A 24,041-nucleotide genomic window follows, 5' to 3' on the forward strand; every position below is an offset into this window, starting at 1 on the left:
TTGTTGCCACCAATGGGAGTATAAATCCACGACGCCCAGCTGCATAAAAAAAATCCCCTTCAGAATAAAAGGCGCAAGATTTTTTTTTTTTTTTTTGCTACCCACTGCTTCAGAGATTATATCAACAGAGGACACACAGAGGACTGAACCGGATGGTTGTGATTGTCGGATTTTGACAGCGCATGTGAAAAGATTGAACCCAATCCCTCCCTTATGCTCCTTCTCTCATTTCACTTTTTCCACTTGTCTGCTCCATCGCTACAATCCATTAATACCATCCCATCTCAAGCAGAAACAACCCAAAGATTGAAATTGTCATCGTCCTTTCCACCTGGTGTCAATTATGTGTCTGCATCTGGATTTAAATCTTTAAGCAAACCACCTTGTCCTGGGCTCTAATCCCAACACAATCAGCAGCTTATCTTCAGCCTGTCTGCATTAGGTTTAAAATAACGCCCCCCCCCCCCCCCCCCGCCACAAGTCAACAGAGCTTTGACGAATGACTGATGTTGGACGTGTTAGCGATATTAGCTGCAGCGTCACCCCATATGCTATGGGCTGAATGAGGGTGAATGATGTGGTGCCTTCCATATTGTCCTTCAGTCTTCAATCTTCCTAAGACCCAGGAGTCATCCTCTTCTCGCAGAATAATTGCCTCTGTATGCCAGGGCGGGCAGGGATCATCCGCAAAAGCCATGATTTAAAAGGGGGGTAAAATGTGGATTTTGAAATGATTAACTATCTGAAATGGATGTTTATCAATGTTACGTAACTTCAGATTCACTTTAACAATTTACAATTACACAGAAACCAATTACATAAGTGAGGGGACAATAATATATCAAGGTCTTGTCTACAGTATCTGCTCTGCTGGAAATGAAACAAGACGTACAGCAAATGCATAGGTTTGCTTTTAGTCAATTGAGCAAGAACACAAATTGTTACAAAGACATCCTTCAACGCAAAACCCCCTAAATAATAATCATAAAACGTATCGAGTATAAAACGGACTCTCTGAGTGTACTCACAATAGGCTGTTCGCACCACGCCTGAGCCCTTTTTGGCACGATTGGAAGAGGTGGTCTTAGGCCTGTCACAATCCAACGATTAAAAATAACACAATTGATTATTTTAGCAGCCTTGATAAATTGACATGCGCATGTATGCATGTTAGGTTTGGGCATCGAGTTTCGAGCATCGATGGTAACCAGGCTCTACGGAAGCTACGGCTCTTGGAGTAGAGGTGGGAATCTCTGGCCGCCTCACGATTCAATGCGATTACGATTCTTTTTTGTGATCAACAGTTTGTCCATTTTTTCATGCATAATTTTTTTCTATATACAATTTCTTTTTACTCACTGTGTACTGTTAAAACACAACATATTTGTAATGATTCGCAATTAAAATAGACATTATACAGATGAATTTACTTCCATTATTTTTTAATAATTGGAAGGTTACACCTACCAACATATTTCCCTTTGCACAGAACCAGCAGCAAAAGTAAAGTACACCAGTAGCGGCATGTTCATGTTTCACATCTGGATTGTGGATGATGGGCAAAATTCCATAAAAAGTGCCGTTTTCTTTTAACGTGCGTGATACGTGCTTTCCTGAGTCTCCAAAGGTGTCCAACAAGACCGGAAAAAGTCGTCAGACTTGGCTACTCACTTTTTTGAAAAAGACAATCTAGGAGGGTCCGAGTACACGCTAAATCTAGCGACAAAGTCACTACATTGATAACACCAATCCTTCCTGCTCCGTCTTCTTATTATCTGGCAGACCCGGGGGCTCATATATAAGTGATGCTGCACACAAAAAAATCTGAAATATGCGTACACATCTTTCACTGCAAAAGTTGGTATTTATAGGAAAATTCTATGCGGAAGAGTGCAATGATAAGAGATGTACAGGTATCTTCCACCATTTTAGCATGAAAAAAAACAGGACCTGAAATAAATTTGATTGACTATGATGACATATGCTCTGTTCCAATTAGATCAACCCTTCTTATCCATCCATACATTTTCTGCGCTTATCCAGTTCAGGGTGGACATGACCCTGGACTAGTTGCTGGTCAATCATAGGGATAAGACATCAATAAAAATATATGTGCATGGCTCAGATCAAGGGTACCCTTTGCTGCCTTCAACTTTACTTGAGTAGTATTTGAAATTGTTGTTCTAACAACGTGTACTATCCCTATCACTCTGACGTTTATAGACTGAGGAAGCTTACCAAACCATAAATTAAGCCTGTTCATGTTTTTATTTTGCGCTAGCACGGCCATGTTGTAAAAAAGTGTCTATATTTAGACATTAAAATGTTACATGTAAAGCATGTCTACTTTTGTTGTGAAACTAACAATATTTTCTCTGATAATTTTGTCATGATTTCTACTTAGAATTAAAGAATGATGTCTGAAATTGGTTTCTAATGTGTTTTATTCAAATATTCTCAGTGTAAAAAAAAAATAACTGTCGTGTAATCATTAGTGAAACGTACATTATGTTCGTGTCCGCCTGCCGATGAAAATTTTGAAGAACATAATTCCATGGCGCCCGAAGTTAGCTGGGATAGGCTCCAGCATGCCCCCGCGACCCTAATGAGGATGAAGCGGTATAGAAAATGGATGGATGGATAATTCCATGGAAAAACAAACCCCATGATGATTTCAATGGTATATACTCATGGAATAGTTACTCAACTCTGCAACTAAAGTGATTTTTTTGTGTATAAAAGAGTAAAATAAGATTATTTGAACAAAAGTCTAAAACACCCAAATTTCGTGTCCGGACAGTAATGTACGTGCACTTCGAGGTCACAGTGTCAATTGCGTATTGCTAGTAAATATTAAATTTGAAAATAAAAAGTGCCTTTTTGGGCCAAACAAAACTTGTGTCCTTCCGCCGGTTATTCGCCAAATACGCATTCAGCAGGGGAATGTTTCGTTGTATCCGCTATTTTGTGTCAGCGTAATGTACGTTCAGTCACGACCTCGGAGAAGCAGCATCATTCAATCCGACGAGCAATCAGCGGTTTAACAACCATTGTCAAGTCTAAGGCAAGATTTTTTCATTTTTATATATATTAGAGAAGATCTTTATGCACTTTGAAATGATTTTTTTCGTCGGGTGAGTTACAAATTGTGCTTATCGAGCAGTGTAACTCGTTTTGACAGCCGTTGTTTTTACCTCTCGTAGGTAAAAAAAACACGCGGGCAAAACTATTCATCATTACTAGTCGGATTTTACTTACTTTTATCCGTCATATTATATGTCGTTGACATTTATCCGAACCAAATCAATTCTAGCGTGTTCGTTGATAAATGGCTCCGTATTTAACCCGGAAGCGATCGGCGTGTCCCTCATGGGAGGTCAAAGATCGCCTTATAATTTTAGGTCTTCAGCATGATAATTCAAGAACCACTCACTCAGTGCATTTCACTGAATCCTGGCTCATGTTGCCACAGTGCTGCAATGGTTAGCTTATATTGTGGAGTTGATAGGTCAAAGTTGATGTCATTACAGTCTTAAGAACGGCTGATGGGATTTGTAGTCTTTAGTGATACAACAAGGACTGAAGGTCAATTTTTCTTTGCCATATTTTCAGAGCTTTAACTCAAGATCTAGATTTGTCACTTGTTTTTATTTACTTTATGATACTCTCACAAATATAAGTTACTTTTCTGACAAAAGTCAAATCTATGCAGAGATAACAGCATAAAGTCCACACCGAGTTATGTACTTTACATTTAAGAAAGAGTGAACTTCAAAGGGTTGTTATGGGAAATGGAAGATGTCTCGAGCTCTGGTATGTTGGGTGTGTGTTTTGCAATGTTTGAGTTTTGTGTTTATAACATTAGCAAGGTCTATCCACCAGTTTGAAATTTTACCCAAAATGTCACACTTGGGTACCCTTGATCTGAGCGATGCACATATAATATTAATATAATATATAATAATCTTAATATATTGTGTCTTCTGACTCACCTTCCTTCTGTCTACAAGCCTAATTATAGCTGTCAAAGTGCGACAGACCAGACAAATAAAACAATGAACCTTCCAAATTCTCATTAATATTCAAATCATAACGCCTTCAGCCTCATAATCCTGTGACATTTGGATGGTTCCTAAAATACCCAACAAGCTCAATTCATACATAAATCAGGGCAAGTCTCCTCCATCAATCTTCATTCACTTTCATTGAAAATAGGACATTATTCCATTATGGCATTTTAACAATGTCATGTTGTTTTCCCACTGGTCATTTTTCACTGTCCATTCATGATTATGATTCAAAATCTCAAAAATGAAGGCCAAAGAAAGTGACTTCATCAAACAAAGCCAACGTTTAGTTTGGCAAATGGCTACCGTAGCATCGCTCTCTAATATTCTATCTGACATGACAATTGAGTGTGTGTTCTGGGCACGACAGGAGAATGAGTACTGTATCCTATCATTCAGGGATTATTTTAACTATGCATGCATGTAAACTTTGTCCGTCTATGGCTTGATTGTTTAAAATCACCATTATTTGTGATATTGTCATCATTAACTTAATGTTAACTTAATCGCATGGGTTTTTTAATGTTCCGTTTACCATCAAGAGATATTTTTCACAGCAGAATTAAACAAATGGTTGTTGTTTTATTGTATTAAATGATCCAGAAGAATCACAAATGTTTTCCAGAATGTTTTCCATAACAATTAAACAGCAGGCTAACTGCATCATCCTGAAAGCCAAAATTTGGACCAACAAGCAACAACTGATATGGACCTGGGTAATCCCAAAACAATGTCATGTCTAAAGAGCGGTCCACACTGCTACGATACAAAGTTAGATTTTTTGGGGGGAGGTGCACGTCACGTGACGCCTTTTGGGGTTGGAGGGAGAGGCGCAAGCTGGCATCGCAGATGTGGGGATGTGTTGCAATAGCTCTCACATTCCATCTGCATGGTTTCCTGTCTCTCCAGAACATGCAAGCTTAATTGCATGTAAAAAATAAATAAATAAATACAATTGTAGACGGTTGAGGGCTTCGGCTCATGGTCCATATATCAGAGGCTGCCTCCAGTGATTTAATATTATTGAGACCCTATAAACAAAATCATTTGGCATTGCTTTTTACAAAGCAGTTAGATGTTAAAATGTTCCATTTAGAAAAACGCCTAAGTGATCCGGGGCGGTAAATAATAGAAATGTTTGACATTGGCATTCTTACAAATATATACCACATATAGATATTGTTCAGCACATTTCCAATACCATTATCACTCAATACTTACTCCCCCCTTGCAGCGCTACTGTCATTGCAAATTGCACATTTGCAATCCCAAGGCAAAACTTTAAAACAATTCCAGATCACGGACATACTGAGCTAGCAAGCTTGTTGCTTGGTGGCGCGCGTCTTCACCCGCGTTCGGACATCAGTGACGCGATATCAACACATCCCTAGTAAATGACCTTTGGGATTAATAAAAATAGCACTGTAAGATAAACCAAAGCTGCTTACAGCAATATAAGACTGATACAGATACACTAGATGCATAATGACATACAGAATGACTGGAAACATTCTGAAAGATTATCCTTTGCCCAAATGACCTCTCCTCCTGACGGTACAGTAAAAACTGAAGAACACAGCAACAGAGGTGTTGTAAGTCGTCACATTGGTATTTGCCAATGAATTACTACTCATTATGCAACTGTTTCCGACTAGCAGTGCCAGCTGTAAGGAATTACTGCATTTACAGTTCACAGAAATTGTTTTTACATGAGTCGTCAAGGATCGTTTACTTACATCGCAAGTTTAACTTGGAATTGTAACAAATATAGACTTGTTCGATCTGTTCTGATTCCCAAAAACTAGAAATGTGGTGTTTTTTTGTTTTTTTTTAATGTGGCTCAAAATCCATGGCTTCGCCCCTATAACAGATACAATGTTTTTTGCTGTGACCATAGAAAAATTGGTGGTGGTTTTGCAGTTAATATGAAACAAATATTTCTGGATAACTTCCTCACGTCAGTATCCCTTAGTGAACAATTTCTTCCCTATTAGTTAATTCAACTCATACACATCTCAGGCGAATCTTGGTTGATTCCTTAGCTGTGTGGTCTCCTGAAGGAATGGGATACTCCCTGGGATAAAACCTGAAAAACACAAAGTCAGGCTGACTGGCTGATTTTCAGACAACTTCAAAATCAATGTAACTCTCATATCAAAAAGGCCAACACTGATTTCTACCTCTCCACAACTACCACAAATACAAACAACCTGGAGAAATGTTGGAAGGTAATCAAATGTACATATGGAACAGAAACTAAACTAAATAATTTGACAAATTCACTGACTACAACAGATAAATCAGCGGTTCTGAACTGCTCTAATGAACACGTCATTTGTACTTTTTATTTGAATCATTATATACATAATCACAACTAATTAGCAACACAATTACACCCCATTACCCGCTGTTGATCTTGTTGCCCAGCCTTTTCATTTCAACCCTCGAGACATAATGGAAGTTATAAATAGCTGTGATGTAACATGATCCTAACAAATCTGCCGCTACTCTATACAGCATGTCCATTAACCCTCCTGTTCCATTCATTTGTCAAGAACAGCAAAATACTTTTTACATAACACTGACATCACATAATATTTATGTTTTCTTTTACATACACTTAACGGAAATGTAAACGCAACACTTTTTGATCTAAGTCTTGGTGTGGTTACCCGTGGTCTGCGGTTGTGATTCCTGTTGGATTCTCTGAAACATCTTTGAAGACGGCTTATGGTAGGCTTCCTGCAGTCAGCATGCCTATTGAACACTCCCTTTATACTGTGCTCTCTGTTATTAATAACTACAGAGCAATATCCAAGTCATGCTTTTGAGCCAAATTTCTTTCAGGTGAACATCATACAACATCAGTCTGGTTTTAGGAAAGGACACAGAACTATAACTGCAGCTGTCAGTTGTCCATGGTGTTATTGAAGCACGAGAATGCAAAAGGTACTTTGCATTACACATTTCACTCATTGGTAAAAACATTTTTGATACCGTGGACTAGAGATGGACAAGTATTGACGGAGTCGTTCAAGTTTTTTACTGAGCCGGGACTCGCGGGTATTTGTCTCTGGTAACTTGTTCACTTACCCTACTGCCTCTAGCTAAATTAAAAAAAGAAACTAGGTAACATGGATTTAATTGTGCAACTGTTACTCTAAATCAGGGGTCTCAAACCATTGAGGCACATTTTGCGGCCCGCGACTTGTCTTCAAAGATTACTGTAATAAGGCGTGCAACAAGCCAATGTTACGTAGGATACACACATAAGCCTTCACTGAACTAAGAGTGAGTGAGTCACTTAAAAAATGTGGTAAAAAAATTCTACCCATTTTTTATACCGCTTGTCTTCATTAGGGTCACAGGTAAGCTGGAGCCTATCCCAGCTGAATACAGCAAAATGTAAACTGTGAAATTATTTATTTATTTGATTTAGTCTATTACTGTATCAAGATATTATTGTTATTGTGAGCCATGTATCGCGTGTCGTATCGTGAGGTACCCCGAGATCCCCAGCCCTCCTCACAATACTTGATGCGGCCCAGCCTCACTCATACTCTACCTCCAGCGGCCCCCAGGTAAATTGTGTTTGCTTTTGTATAAATGCATTAAGCCTGTGAAAAAAGCAGCAGATCTCCTTGCCTCAAATGAACTCTCCTTTCCACCTCCTGTTCCTGTCTTAGCTGCTCGCTCGCTAATGCCAAGTCGAACACAAGGCGAACCCGGCCACTCACGAGCCTAAACTCAGGAAACGGCATGATGGGGCCGACAAGTGAATTGTGAACCTGACGTTGGCTAACGGGGTTTAGTGAGTCGGGTAGGTGGACTTGTTGTGCATGTGTGAGTTTCTCGGGCGACAAAGACTCTGCACTGAGTGCTGAATCATAAGTCGATGTCACCGCCATATTGGATGTGGCAGGAGTGAAAAAGGGAGATGCCTAAATCACGTTCTGCATGGAATTATACCATCCGGTTTACAGTCCAAACAAGATCTCACGAGATTACCTTTCACAGGTAAGGCTGAAAAAAAAACACTTTTTATTGTATTTGGCCATTATAATATCATTTTCCAAACAGAATTTGTTGACTATGTGGCAAAATACTGCGGGTTCCCGCGGTGAAACCAGCCTCCATATCTTTGTAGAAAGGCACTTTATTAAGTTTCGTCCACTTTCTTGCATTTAAGGGGCAGATCTGCCACATCCAAACGTATTGCTGCAACGGGACAACCAGCTCAATGAGGTGTTTGCTAAGTGTGTATATACTGCATGTCTATGTGTGAGGTTTTTTTATCTGCACATGCACGCTGTGACACCCGATTCGAGTGAATAGAGTACTTGATTCATTTAGTGAGTGACGTATAAAAACTTGAGTCAGTAAAAGGAATGGAGTTTACCATCGTCATGTGGACTATGAGATTTTTCCCATTGACCGTTTTGCTGGTCGATCATTGTGCTACAAATTATCATCGATAATTGACATTATCAACCACATTTTTAAGACATTTTTTTCATTAATTATTGGCATGAGAGGTGTAATTCACATTTGAACCACGAGATGGTACTCAAGTATAGTGTATCTTAGAGTCCCTATCTGTGTGAGCTCTTAGTTGAGTCATCGCTGCGCTCTCGGGGTAATTTTGTTTGGCCGGCCACTCCTGGGAAGGATTGATAATGGCTCTCACTGTGGTTCGCTTGAGTCCCAAAGCTTTAGAAATGGCTTTAGAACCTTTTCCAGACTGATAAATCTCAATTACTTTCTTTCTGCGGCAACGGAGCAACAGGGGTGCAATCACTTCACCCAGGGTCATGTAGGGTTTTTTTTCTCCCTTAATAACAAAAAGTTTCATTTAAAAACTGTGTTTTGTGTTCAGTTGACTAATACTGACTAATATTTTTGTTTGATGAGCTGGAACATTTCAGTGTGACAAACATGCAAAAAAATAAGAAATCAGGAAGGGGCCAAACACTTTTTACACCACTGTAAAAATTATGGGCATTTTTTTAACAGTGGTACATGTATGCTGTACATTGTACCTGTATTAGCACGTATTCATAAATTATTATGCACTTTGGGTGAATGAGATGTGTTTTTTGAGGAAAAAAAAACGTGAATCCACTGTATTTGATCTTTACAACATCTCTGCCCTTAATGGACTGCGAGGAACTGCTTTTCATGAGCACAACGAATCAATACTTCAAAAAGCAGAGACTGTATATCATTGTCCCATGCGTTTCATTACTGGCCTTGCAAATAGAATTCATCATTGTATTCTCTATTCCCCTGTGGGATACCACTCCTTGTATGTCCATAGGCCTTCACACTGATCAACCTTCATACTCAAAGCTGCTTTGTTCAACAAGAAAAAGCTCTTCGCTTGCATAGCACCTTGCAGATGCAAATGGTTAAGGATAGAACTTGAGGGGGAAAAGTTGTCAGATGTGCATCCCTGTCATCTCGGAATGGATTTTCAGCACTTAAAAATAACTCAATGCTTCACTCTTGGGGAATTCAAGTCAACTTTAAGGGACAGAGAACAACAATTGAATTGTTTGACTGTTTTTCTATTGTATTGCCTCTCTTGTCATGTAACTTCATTGTTGCAACACTGCCTTCTTGGTCAGGTCTCGCTTGGAAAATAGATTTTTTTTTACCTGTTAAATCAAGGCTACATCAAAAATATCAACTACAGAGGCTGATCGGAATTAATATGACTTTAAATAGCTTGATTATTACGTTGGTCTATGCTCGACTCCACACAATAAATATGCCAATTAAAATTTCACGTGAAACAGTGCCACGGATGCCATATACTTTGATGACATTGTAACCGCAAGAATGTCCATCTGCTGCTGCTTGTAAAATAAATTCCCCGACAATAAGCCAACCTAGTTTCAAAGAATTTGGTAGTATATGAAATGGGTTTTGCAACCACCCTGTGTAACGATGCCAGCTCAGAACGACCACATTATGTGTCTTCACTGATTGTCTCAGATTGTGCTGGCATGGCTGCAGGATAGTTGTGAAAATGACAAAGCCACGATTCCTGACTCAGGCTTTAACCAGACAGCAGAGCACCCGTGTGTTGTAAAGGTTTGCCAAAGCAATTGAATAATACAATTATTACAAGCCAATCTGCTGGCCAAATGGTTTTGAAGGCGTTATGTTAGATTTATTTTTATAGATTTAATTGTGTTGTCCCGCCACAAAAACAAATTTTGACCACCATAGAAGGATTCGCCACTACCTTTCATCTATTTATTTTCGCCCTCGCTCACAATCTCTTTATAATAGGACTGTCTGAGTGGCTTGTCGTTACAACTCCATCCAGTAGATGGCATTGAAACTCCACATTGTCAGAGGCACTTCAGCTGGCTTAAGGAAGGTGCGTTTCAATTTGAACAACAACTAACTTGACATCACAGCACAAACGGACAGATGGTCATCGAATGGAATAACAGTCTTACTCACGGTGGAAACCAAAAAATAAACAGCACGTAACATGTAACGGGTACGTTGGGTGGGTAACAACCACAAAGCACATACAAAAAGCAAATAACTTTAACTGTTATGCAAGGCATGCTGAGTTCTCCGGCGACAAATCCCCTCGACCCTACAATATATTTGAGGTAGTAGATGGACAATGACATGTACAGTAATCCCTCGTTTATTGCGGTGAATTGGCTCCCCACCCAATTGTTATAAGTGAATTTCCAAGTGGAAGAATTTTCAGAGTTAGTTAGTTGTTAAAACCCTGTTTTTAACATTATTAGAGAACTCTAGACATGAAATAACACCCCTATAGTCACCTGTACACTCAGATTACCCACATTTTTGCTACCCAAAAACATAATACAATTCTTCTCAACAAGAGAGGAGAAATATGACCCGAGGGAAATATTTAACTTAAACCACTTATACACGAGAACAACACTAAAATCCTTCAGCATATCAGTATGTGGAATCAAATTATGGAACGGATTGAGTAAAGAACTCCAACAATGAGGGAAAAATTACGATTTCAAGAAACAGTACAAGCAGTTGATGTTTACAAAGTAAAAGGAAGTAGAGTCCTGAACCACTGTGTACATACAATGCTATGTGTAACCACTTACTACTAGTTCTAGGTTCTAAGTTTCTTAGAACTTAGTACATTGTCTGTACTAACTCATCATCCAACTATGTTTCTGTCAACTAATAACCTTTTCACCACTTATTATGATATATTTATTATGAATGTTATATCGTTTATCTACAGTAATTATAAACCTTGACTCCAATTGTACCACATTGTTATAATGCCTTATTATTTTCTTATGTATTTCAAAATTGGCAAAGAGTACATTTGAAATGTAGGAAGTGAACAAATGTATTAGCAATTGATGTGAAACAGAGAGGTGGTAGGATTAAATAAGCATTGCTTCTTGCTACTCTCTTTTGGACATGTGGAATTGTGAATTGTAATACGTAATACGTGTAATACTTGTGTGTCTCACCGAACATTACAGTAAAATTACTGACACCTAGTGACCAGTGTAGAATACTCCATATCCTTGCAACGTCTTTAAATGCATCATCTGAATATCTTACAGTATAGTTGTGTTTTAGTTCATTTAGTCATTCAACCACAAAACAGTATGATTTGATTTATTAATTCATATATTTTAGAAAAAACGTGAAAGAGTAAAGCCGTGAAATTCAAAGCGCAAAGTTTATGAAGAACGATTGTACATTATCTTTAAAGTCAGCGCACACTTAACAAAAGCCCAGGACACATCGTGAATGTTTCCTTTAATCGCCCTTGCTGTGGTAGCTGGTGCCCTCCTGTATGCAGTAGTCTGCTGGGGGAGCAGCCTCACGAAGAAGGACTCCACACGCCTGGACAAACTGGTAAGGAAGGCAGGGTCTGTCATTGGCACTGAGCTGGACAGCCTGACATCCGTGGCAGAGAAAAGAACACTGAGGAGGCTCCTTTCCATCATGGACAACCATATCATCATATGTACAGCATCATCTCCTGAGCAGTTTCAGTGGCAGATTACTATCACTACCCTGCTCCACCGAAAGACTGAGCAGATCATTTCTCCCTCACACTATGTGGCTTTTTTTATTATTATTATGTATTATTATTATTTATTATGTATTATTGCACTACAAATCACGGCCAATTTAAAAACAAAAAAAAACCCAATGATGCCACCCCGCAACCCCACCCACAACCCAACCCCACAGACAAATTGCAGAACTGTGGGGAACACTGGTAAAGTTGCTTTAAAGTCAACCATGTCTTCCAACGATACTTTCTTTATCTTTCTGCTGCTTTTTCCCACCGTTTTCTTTCCCGTTGTTTATTGTCTGTACAGCGATCCAAACATCAAACCAGCACTCCATCTTGTCAGCCCTCGGCTGTGATTAAACACCTAAGAGACTAAAATAGTTCCTTTCCGCCTACCCATATTGAATACAAAGCTTTTTTGTTTGCCTTTGAGCAAAGAAAGGAAAGTAAGTGGTCTTCAATACTGAAATACTAAGGACAAAGAAACTGGAACTACACCAACCAGTGACGACATTACGTACACAATGTAATGTGATCTAATAAAATAGTTGTATCAAAGACAGTGTCTCCTCCCAATATGCCACCCAGCACAACGGCACCTCCTGCCCCCCGCAGAAGGTCAAGTTGATTTAATAAAGTTTTCTGCAAAGAACCAGAACAGAAGTCATGTAAGGATGCTTTTCCTATCTGTATAACATGTATACATTGCTCTTTTATCAAACAAACTAAATAACTTTATGTTCTTAAGTCTTTCTGGGCTTGTATCCAAGACTCCCACTAAAACCCGAAGCACCACTCAGCTTTTTAGCAGCCAAAAATTAATCATGACAAGAACACTTTTTTGGAAGTTGTTTAGTCAATGAGTGCGGTTTACTGTTTGTCAATAGGGTTTAGCGTCGAAATGTAGTACAGTTGTGCCTCATTTATCGAGGTTAAGTGGTGAATTTCTGCAAAGTAGGATTCAATATCAATAAACTGAATAGTTTTTTAGTTAGAGCATAGAAAACCTGTCTATGACTTCCTAAATACGGATTTTAACATTATTAGAGCCCTGTAGACATGAAATAACACCCCTATAGTCACCTTTACACTCCAGGATCACTGCAGGACATAAGAGACGACTAGCATTCCAAGCTGGCAAGCTAACTAGTTAGCCTCTCCAATGTACTTATTCTAAACTTAAGAAAGTGTTTCAAACGGAGTGGGGGAAAAAAGATTATGGGAGAACTTTTTTTCACTCTATCATGTCGGAACTGTCATGGCTGACTCCATGTCGTGTGAAGGTAATGTAATGTCATGTCTCATCAATGTAACATTACTGATGCCCAGACAGCAGAATACTACATATAACTTGTATTTCAATATTTTTTTTTACTAATAATAGGCCATAGGCAACCACAAAACAGCCATCATTTATTCATAAATAAATTTTTGAAAAACAGCGATAAAGCCTCAGCTTTCGTACACTGTCTCGGTTATTGTACCAAATTAGTGCGTTGGCCTTGTACGGTATTATTCCACGGAATCAAATGCCCAAACAAAGCAGTTTACACATTGTTGACTGTCTGTGAATTTTTCATTGAGTGTGCCTGCTAATAACCCACTGTGGGATGGATACTGAGCAGTAACAGATATTCACTGTTAATAATCCAGCACATACTGTGCATCATTCACCCTGAGTTGATGGTCAATGTGGCCTGCAGTGCATATTGTTGTCATGTTTGACGTTTGTGTCAATGTATGAGGTGTAACCTCTTGTCAACACCTCAGCATATTCAGGTTGGCAGCAAGGTGAACATGTGGTTAGCATGTTCTGTGATCAGAATCAGTTCACACCTCTCTGTGTGATGTTTGAATAATATGAAATGGTAAGATGATTCTCTGCCACAAATGAAATATATTATTTTGGGGGTTGTATGTATGTGACCAAGTGTCCAAACACTTCACACTTCAGGTACAGATTCATCCAATAACATTGTTTGGCCAGATTTCCCTCTGATCCCAGCCAAACAATAAACACGTGGACCATTAACAGTCTGCAGAACTGCTCTGAAGCACTCAGTTGTTCATTGCACTGCCTGATGACAAAGTCCTTGCATGCCAAAGTGGCTGGCTGCAGCCCAGGTATCAACCTTGTTACTTATATATATTTTTCATCCCTCCCTAAGGAGAGTCCTTCTTAACCTTTTTTGCAGACCACTTTAACAATCCAATGAAAGCTATGGACTGCTTTCCAGAAATATCCACATACACAGCTTTACATCTAATGTGTACAGTATAATGTACTTTATTTACCTAGATCTTGCACAACTTATTAGTAAACTTTACATTCAACCTGACACATTTTATGCAAAAAGTTACTCTTATAATCATGAATTTGTATCTGATTCCATGGACCTAATATTAAAACACCCCGATTTACAAGGTGATAGCACTACGGCATCAAACACACAACAAATAAAATTGATGTAAAAGATTTAGACAAGGTTTAAATGAGTTTACGTGGTAAACAATGCTCTTTAATGAGACTACTGCACCAACTTCTTAAGGCTTACTTAGTGGCTTTGCTCCATCTTTCTGACTCCTACATATGTACTCCATCAGAACAATCCGATTAAAAGTCTGAGGGGCACACAGACATCTGATGATAATAGTGTTTGTCTCTTTTTCTGCTCACAGCACACTCCAACAAACAGAAAAGTCAGAAGAGACGAAGAGAATAATGCAGCTTTTAGCCCTTGACTTGTCCCCAGTGTAATGCAACAATCCCCTGCTTTCATAAGTCATCGCTTCAATTGTCATGTGACAGGGGTTATCAAAAGTGGTGAAAGTAGTAGTAGCAATGGGGCTGATCCAATCCGTTTATTATGACTCGTACAAATTTTCTTTCACGCACCCTGACAATGTCTACACCATCTATCCATATTTGTGTCCAGTATTTTTCCTGCCATTACCAAACAACAATATTTTGGTTTTATTCAAATTCAGCACCAGTTTGTTTTTATCCAACCACATTTTTTATTTCTTCATTTCCACAATGATTGCTCTCATTGGTGTCGGACAGTTTCCCACTAAACAAAATGCAGTGGTGTCCATCCATTCATTTTCTATGCCGCTTCTCCTCATTAGGTGGCGGGGGTATGCCGGAGCCTATCCCAGCTGACAGGCGGGGTACACCCTGGACTGGTCGCCAGCCAATCGCAGGGCACATATAGACAAACAACCATTCACACTCACATTCATACCTATGGACAATTTAGAGTCGCCAATTAACCTAACATGCATGTTTTTGGAACGTGGGAGGAGACCGGAGTACCCGGAGAAAACCCACACACGCACGGGGAGAACATGCAAACTCCACACAGAAAATGCCCAAGGTCTTCGAACCCAGGTCTTCCCGATCTCCAGACTGTGACTGTGTGGCCAACATGCTAACCACTAGACCACCATGCGGCCCTGCAGTGGTGTCATCTGCAAATAATACTAATTTCAAGTATCTCAAAACCTTACAGATATACGTATATGACTTGTTCTCCGAACCTGCTGACTAAAAACCTGAAAGAGAGTCTAAATAGAGTTGAGGTGCACTCACAACTGCAACTGCAACTGTGTTGAATAGCCCCCACACACCACACATTAAAAAAAAACATCTAAAACGATAACTGCACTCACAAAACATTGAGGTCAGTGACAACAATCGTGATGATTGAACACATGATTTTTAGGTATTAATACATACATGTGAATACTGAAATGCTGAAGCTCAATTGAAAGGTAGAATGAATGCTGAAGTACATAGAAATGTGTTGAAATCTAGTCACCGACTGAAGATCAAACCGGCAACCATCAGGATGGGAGACGACCACTCTACGACCAGAGCCGTGCCACCGCGCAGAGAATAAGCGGAATGTTACATGTAATAGTAAATGTCAGAAGGCCGCACGAGCGGTTAGCATGTTGGCCACGCAGTCACAGTCCGGAGATCGGGAATACCTGGATTCGAATCTCCGAGTTTGTATGTTCTCCTGGTTGGTGCATGCATGTTAGGTTAATTGGAGACTCTAAATTGTGCATAGGTATGAATGTGAATGTTTGTTTGTCTATATGTGCCCTGCGATTGGCTGGTGTACCCCGCCTGTCGCCCGAAGTCAGCTGGGATAGGCACCAGCATACCCCCGCAACCCTAATGAGGGGAAGCGGCATAGAAAATGGATGGATGGAGATGCCACAGAAAATATTGAATTATGGAAAATGTGGGAATTTTTACAAAAGTCCTGATGGATAGCCTACATGTCCTGAATGGTCTGAAGCGGTTGAGAAATGCGGGATTTTAGATTTGTTCACTGTCGCTCATGATGGGGCTGTCTGTGTAGTTTGGCATTACAACTCCATCCAGTAGATAACATCGTTTCTCTGCTTCTTAACACACCTCATACGCACCTGGTCTGCCAGAGAATATGACTTTCTGTAGTATTATTGGGCTGACTGATGGAAGAACTTATCACACTTTAAGCCAATTAAGGCACACAAACACAGATATTTTCAAAAACACACATTTACCCCACTCTGGTTTAAAAAAAAAAACTAATAAAAAAATCTCTGTCCACATAAAAAGGCATTCACCAGCTGCCATGCACATTTTAGACAACCAGAAGCCTGGAAAAACAACCACAACTGGCTTGGTGGGGCATTATAACACCGTGTTATATCTATCATGTGTATATAATCACACGTGCGTGTACCTACCACTACACAAAATGAAACACCCACAAGTCAATAACTTCATGTTCTTTTCTTAAATAAGGTTGAAAAAGTAAGATAACGTCATTATGGGCAATTACGCAAATTAGGCAATGACGCCCCACCCCTAGCCAATGCCACTGATAGATAGCAGTCCTGTGGGAAACCCTGAAAGGACTGGAAAAACAAACAAACTTTTACGTCTTTTAAGAAGTGTGAAATCTCACAATGCTTGATAAATAAACATCAGTGAAGCCTAAAGACATATACATGTCAAATCTAACAGTGGTACATGTATGCTGAGCATTTTATCTGTATTAACAACTTATGGTGAATGAGATTCTGCACAAAAACATTTTTTTTTGACAAAAACATCTGTGAATTTGCGAGGCTGCGGATGCTGAATTACGAATGTGCGAGGATCCACTGCATCTGAAATCTAATGTGTCGCAATAAAAATATTCTACTTGTTTAGCATTAGTGCATTAATGCATAATGACCCCCAGACAGACTTTGTCTCAGGCGGAGGGTTTCTTTCTTTCATTCTTGTCAGACAAATAACAGGAGTAGGAAAACATACCTTGCAGCAAAACATTTGTTGTATGCCTTGGAACAACAGGAGGAATAGGAGTCCAGACGTGGCTTTGTAGTGAAATACGTTGTCTGGGTGCAAATACTGATAATAAATAGTGATTCTCTGACAGTAAGGTTGGCAATATGTGGGAGTTAAATGTTGCTGACACATATTACATAATCAGTGAGCAACACCAAGACAGGGATTTGCAGACAAATGCATAATATGAATAAAAAAAAAAAAACTATATACTGTATTTTGTTCCTACAGATACAAACTGCTGCTGCACCGCTCTTTTTCCACACCTCATCCACTCCCAAACGGAGTATTTACAGCTGCGGGAATCAATTGCTCTTAAATTTGCAGATGAAAGACCGTTTTGAACATGAAGGTATTGAACATGAAAAGATTCGAGTACGCTGACTCAGGCAGTATGAAATGAAGTTTAGCACAGTCACAGCACCATACGTCACACGCAGCTAAATGAAGTCACCAAAATACTACATCTACATCAGCGCAGTTTGTCCCGAATGCAAGCTGTGCCGGAAAAACAAAATTATTCTAAACTCCCTTGGCTGAAAAGTCCAACGTCCGCCGCGTTAGAAGTGTGGACGACTTCAAGATTGATTGAATTCATTCAATAATTCTGCTTGATAAACCTTTCAATTAAAATGAAAACTATTGTACTACATGTGAGACATTTTTTTAACAAACATTTTTTCCATGCCAGCGTGTGCAAGTGTGAGTCAGGTATCCCCACAGAATAAAACCTGTCATATCTCGTAAGCTTTTCTCCTTCAGAGCGCAGGCACTTACTGTGGCGACATTTTACAAGAGACACAACCTAGACAAGACAGCAGAATCACATTGAGCAAAAAAGTTTTTGCAAGATCTGTGGCAGTGTTTTTTTATGTCCTTCAAATCGGCACATTTGCGTGCGAGATCCTGAGGGTACAGCAGGAAATTGTCCGATTTAATTGGTCATAAAATTGTATCCTGTGTATGAATCTTCAATCTACGCCAGCAACATACAGTGACACACAGAACAATGAAATGCTCCTCCACTAGATAGCAGAAGGTACATAATCAACTTCAGCGTTTCCCACACGTTCATGTGGCGAACCGCCACAAATACATTTGGACCGCCACAGAATTTTTTTTTTTATTTGTTTGCCCTCGCTCACAAACACATTATAACGGGACTCTCTGTGTAGCTTCTCGTTACAACTCAGTACAGTAGATGGAATCGTAACACTGCTTCTTAAAGGAAAACTGCACCTTTTAAAAAATGTTGTCCATCATCCACAATCCTTAGGTGAGACATGAACACATGTCTTTCTCTTTTCTGTGCGTTCTAATGCTATAAATAGAGCTAAAAAGAGGCAGCTAAGAATTCCCGTAATGGGACGCAAGTATTCCACCTATAAAGCCTTCTGAAAAAGCCTCCAAAAAGCACCAACAACGCTCAGTTTACATTAATGTGACCTGCATGTTAACCAAACTACAGCGACCTTGTTATTATTTTCATCAACGCTGTTACGCCAAAGAACTACTTTACTGGCGTACTGACACCTCGCCACACCACACTGGCTAGCTACTAGCCGGCTAGAGCGTAGCTTCACCACACACTTGCTCACAGCGCCTCGCTCACAACGCCGCAATCCACTACCGAAAGCAAACGCTACATATTGGAGCTGCCGCCACTGCCGCTGTGTTTTTGTGTTTGGAAAAGTTAACGCTAGATGTAGCGCTCGTTTCTCTGTTGCTATGTGAAATCAATGCGCCCAGGAAGGAAGTTTCTAGTAATGCTTAGAGTGACCAAAGTATGGCAGTTACAGTATGTATATAAACCCATAAAACCTTGTTGGAGGTTTTTGGGGGCGTTTTAATAGCATGCTGTATTGGAGGAATATGTGTCTCCCATTATTTCATTGATTAGCTGTCTCTTTTTAGCTGATTTTGTATCTTGTAATGGCATTTTGTATCTTGAGAATGCAGAGAAAAAAGAAAGACGTGTGTTCGTATCTTTAGACATAACAACAATCGGTTAGGGTTAGACATTAATCCCACTAAGGGTTAAGGTTAGGGAAAGGCAAGGGGAAGGCCAGGTTGTGGATGATGTGCAACACTTGATACTCATACCCACACATCAGCACTCATTGAGAGTTAAATCAAGCAGTTCTAGCCAGTGAACCAGAAGCCCCAGGCAGTTGCAAGGTTTACAATACATACAGACACTCGAGCCAGCAGCCGTTACACACGTACCGCAGCTGACATTGTATAGTGATACATTTGATGTACAATGACATGTACACTTACATGGAGCGCAGGAAACACCAAGAATGTTGTTTTAATCCTGAAATGAAACACCTAAAAGTCAATAACTTCATGTTCTGTTGTTAAATAAAGTTTAAAAACAAGAGATAATATGGTACCCTTAACCGAATATTTGGTTGCACAACATTTTGAAGCAATTACTGCAATAAAGAGCTTTCTGCAACTCTATGAGACTCCTGCACCAGTCGACAGGTGTTATGAGCAAACCTCTCCAGACTGCATGCTTCATCTCCTTCCACAGGTGTTCATCCATCCATTCATCCATCTATACCGCTTCTCCTCATTAGGGTCGAGGGGGCATGCTGGAGCCTATCCTAGCTGACTTCGGGCGACAGGCGGGGTACACCCTGGACTGGTCGCCAGCCAATCGCAGGGCACATATAGACAAACAACCATTCACACTCACATTCATACCTATGGACAATTTAGAGTCTCCAATTAACCTAACATGGATGTTTTTGGAATGTGGGAGGAAACCGGAGTACCCGGAGAAAACCCACACACGCACGGGGAGAACATGCAAACTCCACACAGAAATGCCCAACGGAGATTCGAACGCAGATCTTCCCTGTGACTGTGTGGCCAACATGCTAACCACTAGACCACCGTGCGGCCCCCACGGTGTTCAGTTGGATTTAAATCAGGGTTCAGAGAAGGACACTTAAGAATAGTCCGATGTTTGGCCCATAGCCATTCTTGAGTGGTTTTGGCTGAGAGTTCATGTCCCGGCAACACATTTGGCTCTAGAATGCCTCGGTAGTGTTGAGATTGCATTGTACCCTGCACAGATTAAAAACACCCAGTGTCGAATGCAGCAAAGCAGCCTTCAAGCATAACTGAGTCTCCACCATGTTTCACGGTGTTCTCTTCAATGTATGCTTCAGAGAGCTGATGTGACTTGCCTAAAAGCTCCACATTTGTCTCCCAAAAGCTTTGTAGCTTGTCAATATGCATTTTGGCAAATTACAGTATTTTTTTTTATTATTACGTTTGGTCAGTTATTTCAGTGACCATTGTGGGGTTCTCTTTTTTCACACAAGGGTGCCAACAATTGTATCCATGTCTGTAGGTGTAAAGGTGGTTTTCCTCATAGAGTACATTCATTTATTGGTGGCGGCATGCCACAATTACATTTGCACCACCACAGATCCATGTGACGCTACTTTTAAAAAAAAAGATTTGTTCGCCGTAGCTCATAATGGCACTGTCTGTGTAGCTTGTCATTCCAACTCTGTACAGTAGATGACATCGTAACTCTGCTTCTTAACACAGCAGCAGGAGGTTATTCAGGGTTGCTAGCTTAGCAATATAGCGACTCAAAAAAAACAACTCTCGATGAATCTAGCAACTTTTTTTTGTGTTATTGGACACTTTTGGAGACTCTAACATGAAATAATGTATCACTTTTTGGGTCCTAAGGTGTCCCTTTCCCCATGACATCATATAAAAATTTATAAATTATGCTGTTTCATAGTTGAATACGATATGGCCCATTATTAGTACAAAAAATGTATATTGACGCAAATTGTACATATTTGTTTACATAAATTAAGCATTTTCAAGTATAAAAATGGGTAAAAGAATTAAAATACAAATATAAGACAAGAAGGCACCAATGTCACTTCCTGTCCTCCACACGGAATGCATTTACTGCGACACACATGAGCACGAGTTTTGTTTATGTCATAAATGTCTTATTTTCTCTTATTATATCTACTATATTGGGTAATACAAGTGTAAAGGTGACTATAGGGATGTTATTTCATGTCTAGAGGGTTCCAATAATGTTCAAAAATTGTACTTAGAAAGTGAAACCAACCCCCGTAAGTCACTAAGTTTATGTTCTGTTGTTAAATAAGATTGGAAAAACATGAGCTAATGTCGTCATGGCGAATTATGCAAATTAGGCAATGCCATCCCACCCCTGCCCAATGCCACAGATAGATTGCAGTTCTCTGGGAAACACTGAAAGGGGTGTAAAACAGGACCATCATAAAATCAATAGCAACTTAAGTATTTGTAGGACAATAGCAAGTTGAGAAGAAAAGAAGATGCATTTCCAATAGGACACAGCCCTCCTAAAGCCAAGGTCCTGACATGGGCTCCTTTTAAATCAATCCACACTGTCCACAAATCAGTCACACTCTTTTTATCACCTCATTTGCTAATGGACTTTTCTTTACGTTCATGAACAAATACACTCACTGACTGATACAGGGACAATAGTGCCATGGACTTAAGTGTTTCAAGTTATATTGTATTTTATGGGCTTCAGCAAATAGGGCCAACCACCCACACAACAAACATACATGTAAACACACACTCATCCATGGCTACCAGCTGCATTCAAGCAAGCAAACGCACCTAATTAATAGCTTCCCATGGGCCCATTTAGTCATCATTGAGGGAATAATTGTTAATTATTCCGCTTCAAAAGCTTGTTGTGTGTAAACACGTACCTTAACGGCTTCAGCGTGAGAGACTTTGTCGAACACTTTGTCGTTGACTTTCATAATCTGGTCACCGATCCGGAGACCCTCCTTCTCCGCCAGGCTTCCCGGTTCCACCAGCGACACGTAGATCCCGACCCCGTGCTCCGAACCACCGCGGATACTGAAGCCCAGGCCCTCGTTGCTCTTGTGCCGCTTCATGGTGACCTGCCGCAGCTCGCCTGCCGATTCGTGAATGAAGTTCCTACCGAGAAGAGGGACCAAAGGAGCTGTCCCGTCGCTGCTGGTGCTGAAGCTGTCAGGCGAGCCGCGTAGCGCCACCTGATAGTCGGACGGGTTTTCTGGCGACAAGTGCGCCGGGGGTGTTGGGCTTGAGCCGGTGTTACCGTTGCTAGATTTGAGGTACAGGCCCTCCGAGGTGTACTGCTCGAAGAGCAGCTGATCAGACCGGGGGATGACAAGCCGAAGCATGGGTAGAAGTTGCCGCTTGCTCGGCGCGTTGAGGATGACGTTGAGGGTCTGCACCAAGTCGTAGACGTTGCGCTTGGAGTGGTAGACGTTTAGGCAGTGGATAAACTGTTCCCTCTCGAAGTCGTTGAGCAGCAGGTTGAGCGCGTTGTGAAGCTTCCTCACGTTGGCCGAGAGCGTCCGCGCGCTGGAGGCCACTGAGTTGGCCGAGGAGCTGAGCGACGAGCGCTCCGGGTCGGCGGTGCTCATGCCGGCGGTGTGACGGAGACGCGGCGCCACGTTAGAGCGGAGACGTTGACGAGACTGGCAGTCTGGGGATTAAGGCATCGTGCAAGTCAGGTTGGCTTGGACTCCTCGCAACTTCAACAAGTACGACACAAATTAGCAACAACTTGGCGTTATTACTGTATTAGCAAACTTAAAAGAGCTAGCCAAGCAACAACAAAGTTAGCCCGACTGATAGCTTGGCGACATTATACATAGGTTAGTCATTATAAAGCTTAGCGTCAATATATATAGCTTAGCGTCATTAGCCGCCGTGTTTTCCGGAGGGTCAGGTGGCCACCGAGCAGCTTCTCCGGTGTCGACAACACCGGCTTCGAAGCAGAACGAACACGAAAACTGTGAATCCCCAGAATAGTCAACAACTTGACAGGGGCGGTGAATTAATTATCGACGGTTCTATAAATTAAAAAAAAGAAGGGGAAAACTTCTATCTTGGTTGTATTTTTCCAATTCCACACGACGTCAAGTTGGTCAAAAATAAGTATCCGTTAGCACGTCACGGCCAAAAAGCGAAGCGTGTGTGGGCTTTTTTGGTGTTATAATTATCAGCTCTTAGTGTGCTGTTGCTCGCTGCCTCCGCTTCCCACGCGTTACTACAGCGACCTGCTGGAGAGTGGAGTGGCTGCTTCACAGCGCTTCCGAAGAGCCACAGTCAGGAAGTGACGTCACGCTCGGGCTCCTGTATTTATAGCAGGGGTGGGTGATACTGAAACTTTGGTATCGATCCGATAGCAGCGTCAGTATGACCGATACTGATACCGATGCGTTTTTCTTGAAATTTTAAAAGAAAAAAATATTTTGATCAGCATATTCATTTGGAGCTATTTAATAATACAATAAGACAATAATATAAGACAATATAATAAAAGACAAAGTAATACAATGATTCCTTTTACTACATACAAGTCATCCCTCGCCACTTCACAGTTCCAATTTTGCAGCTTCACTCTATCATGGTCCATTATTAGTCAAAAGAATATGCATATTTAAGCATATTTACCTGTTATTGACCAAAATTAAGCATTTCCAAATATAAAAATATAAGGCATTCAGAAGTCACA

General features: G+C 40.5%; 1 protein-coding gene across 5 annotated transcripts in view; it reads right to left on the minus strand.

The window, feature by feature from the left end:
- whrna (whirlin a) overlaps positions 1 to 23,622 on the minus strand; it is a 180,763-nt gene extending 157,141 nt beyond the window's left edge. For all 5 annotated transcript variants that reach the window (XR_008566603.1, XM_054757991.1, XM_054757992.1 and 2 more), the window contains exon 1: positions 22,237 to 23,622. Coding sequence is in view for 4 of the 5 variants with exons in the window: in XM_054757991.1 (XP_054613966.1) it covers positions 22,237 to 22,944 (708 nt within the window). In the remaining variant the exon portion in view is untranslated. The remainder of the gene's footprint in view (positions 1 to 22,236) is intronic.
- Between the last annotated feature and the right edge of the window lie 419 nt (positions 23,623 to 24,041).

Source organism: Dunckerocampus dactyliophorus, chromosome 17, assembly GCF_027744805.1.
Source record: "Dunckerocampus dactyliophorus isolate RoL2022-P2 chromosome 17, RoL_Ddac_1.1, whole genome shotgun sequence".
NCBI lineage: Eukaryota > Metazoa > Chordata > Actinopteri > Syngnathiformes > Syngnathidae > Dunckerocampus > Dunckerocampus dactyliophorus.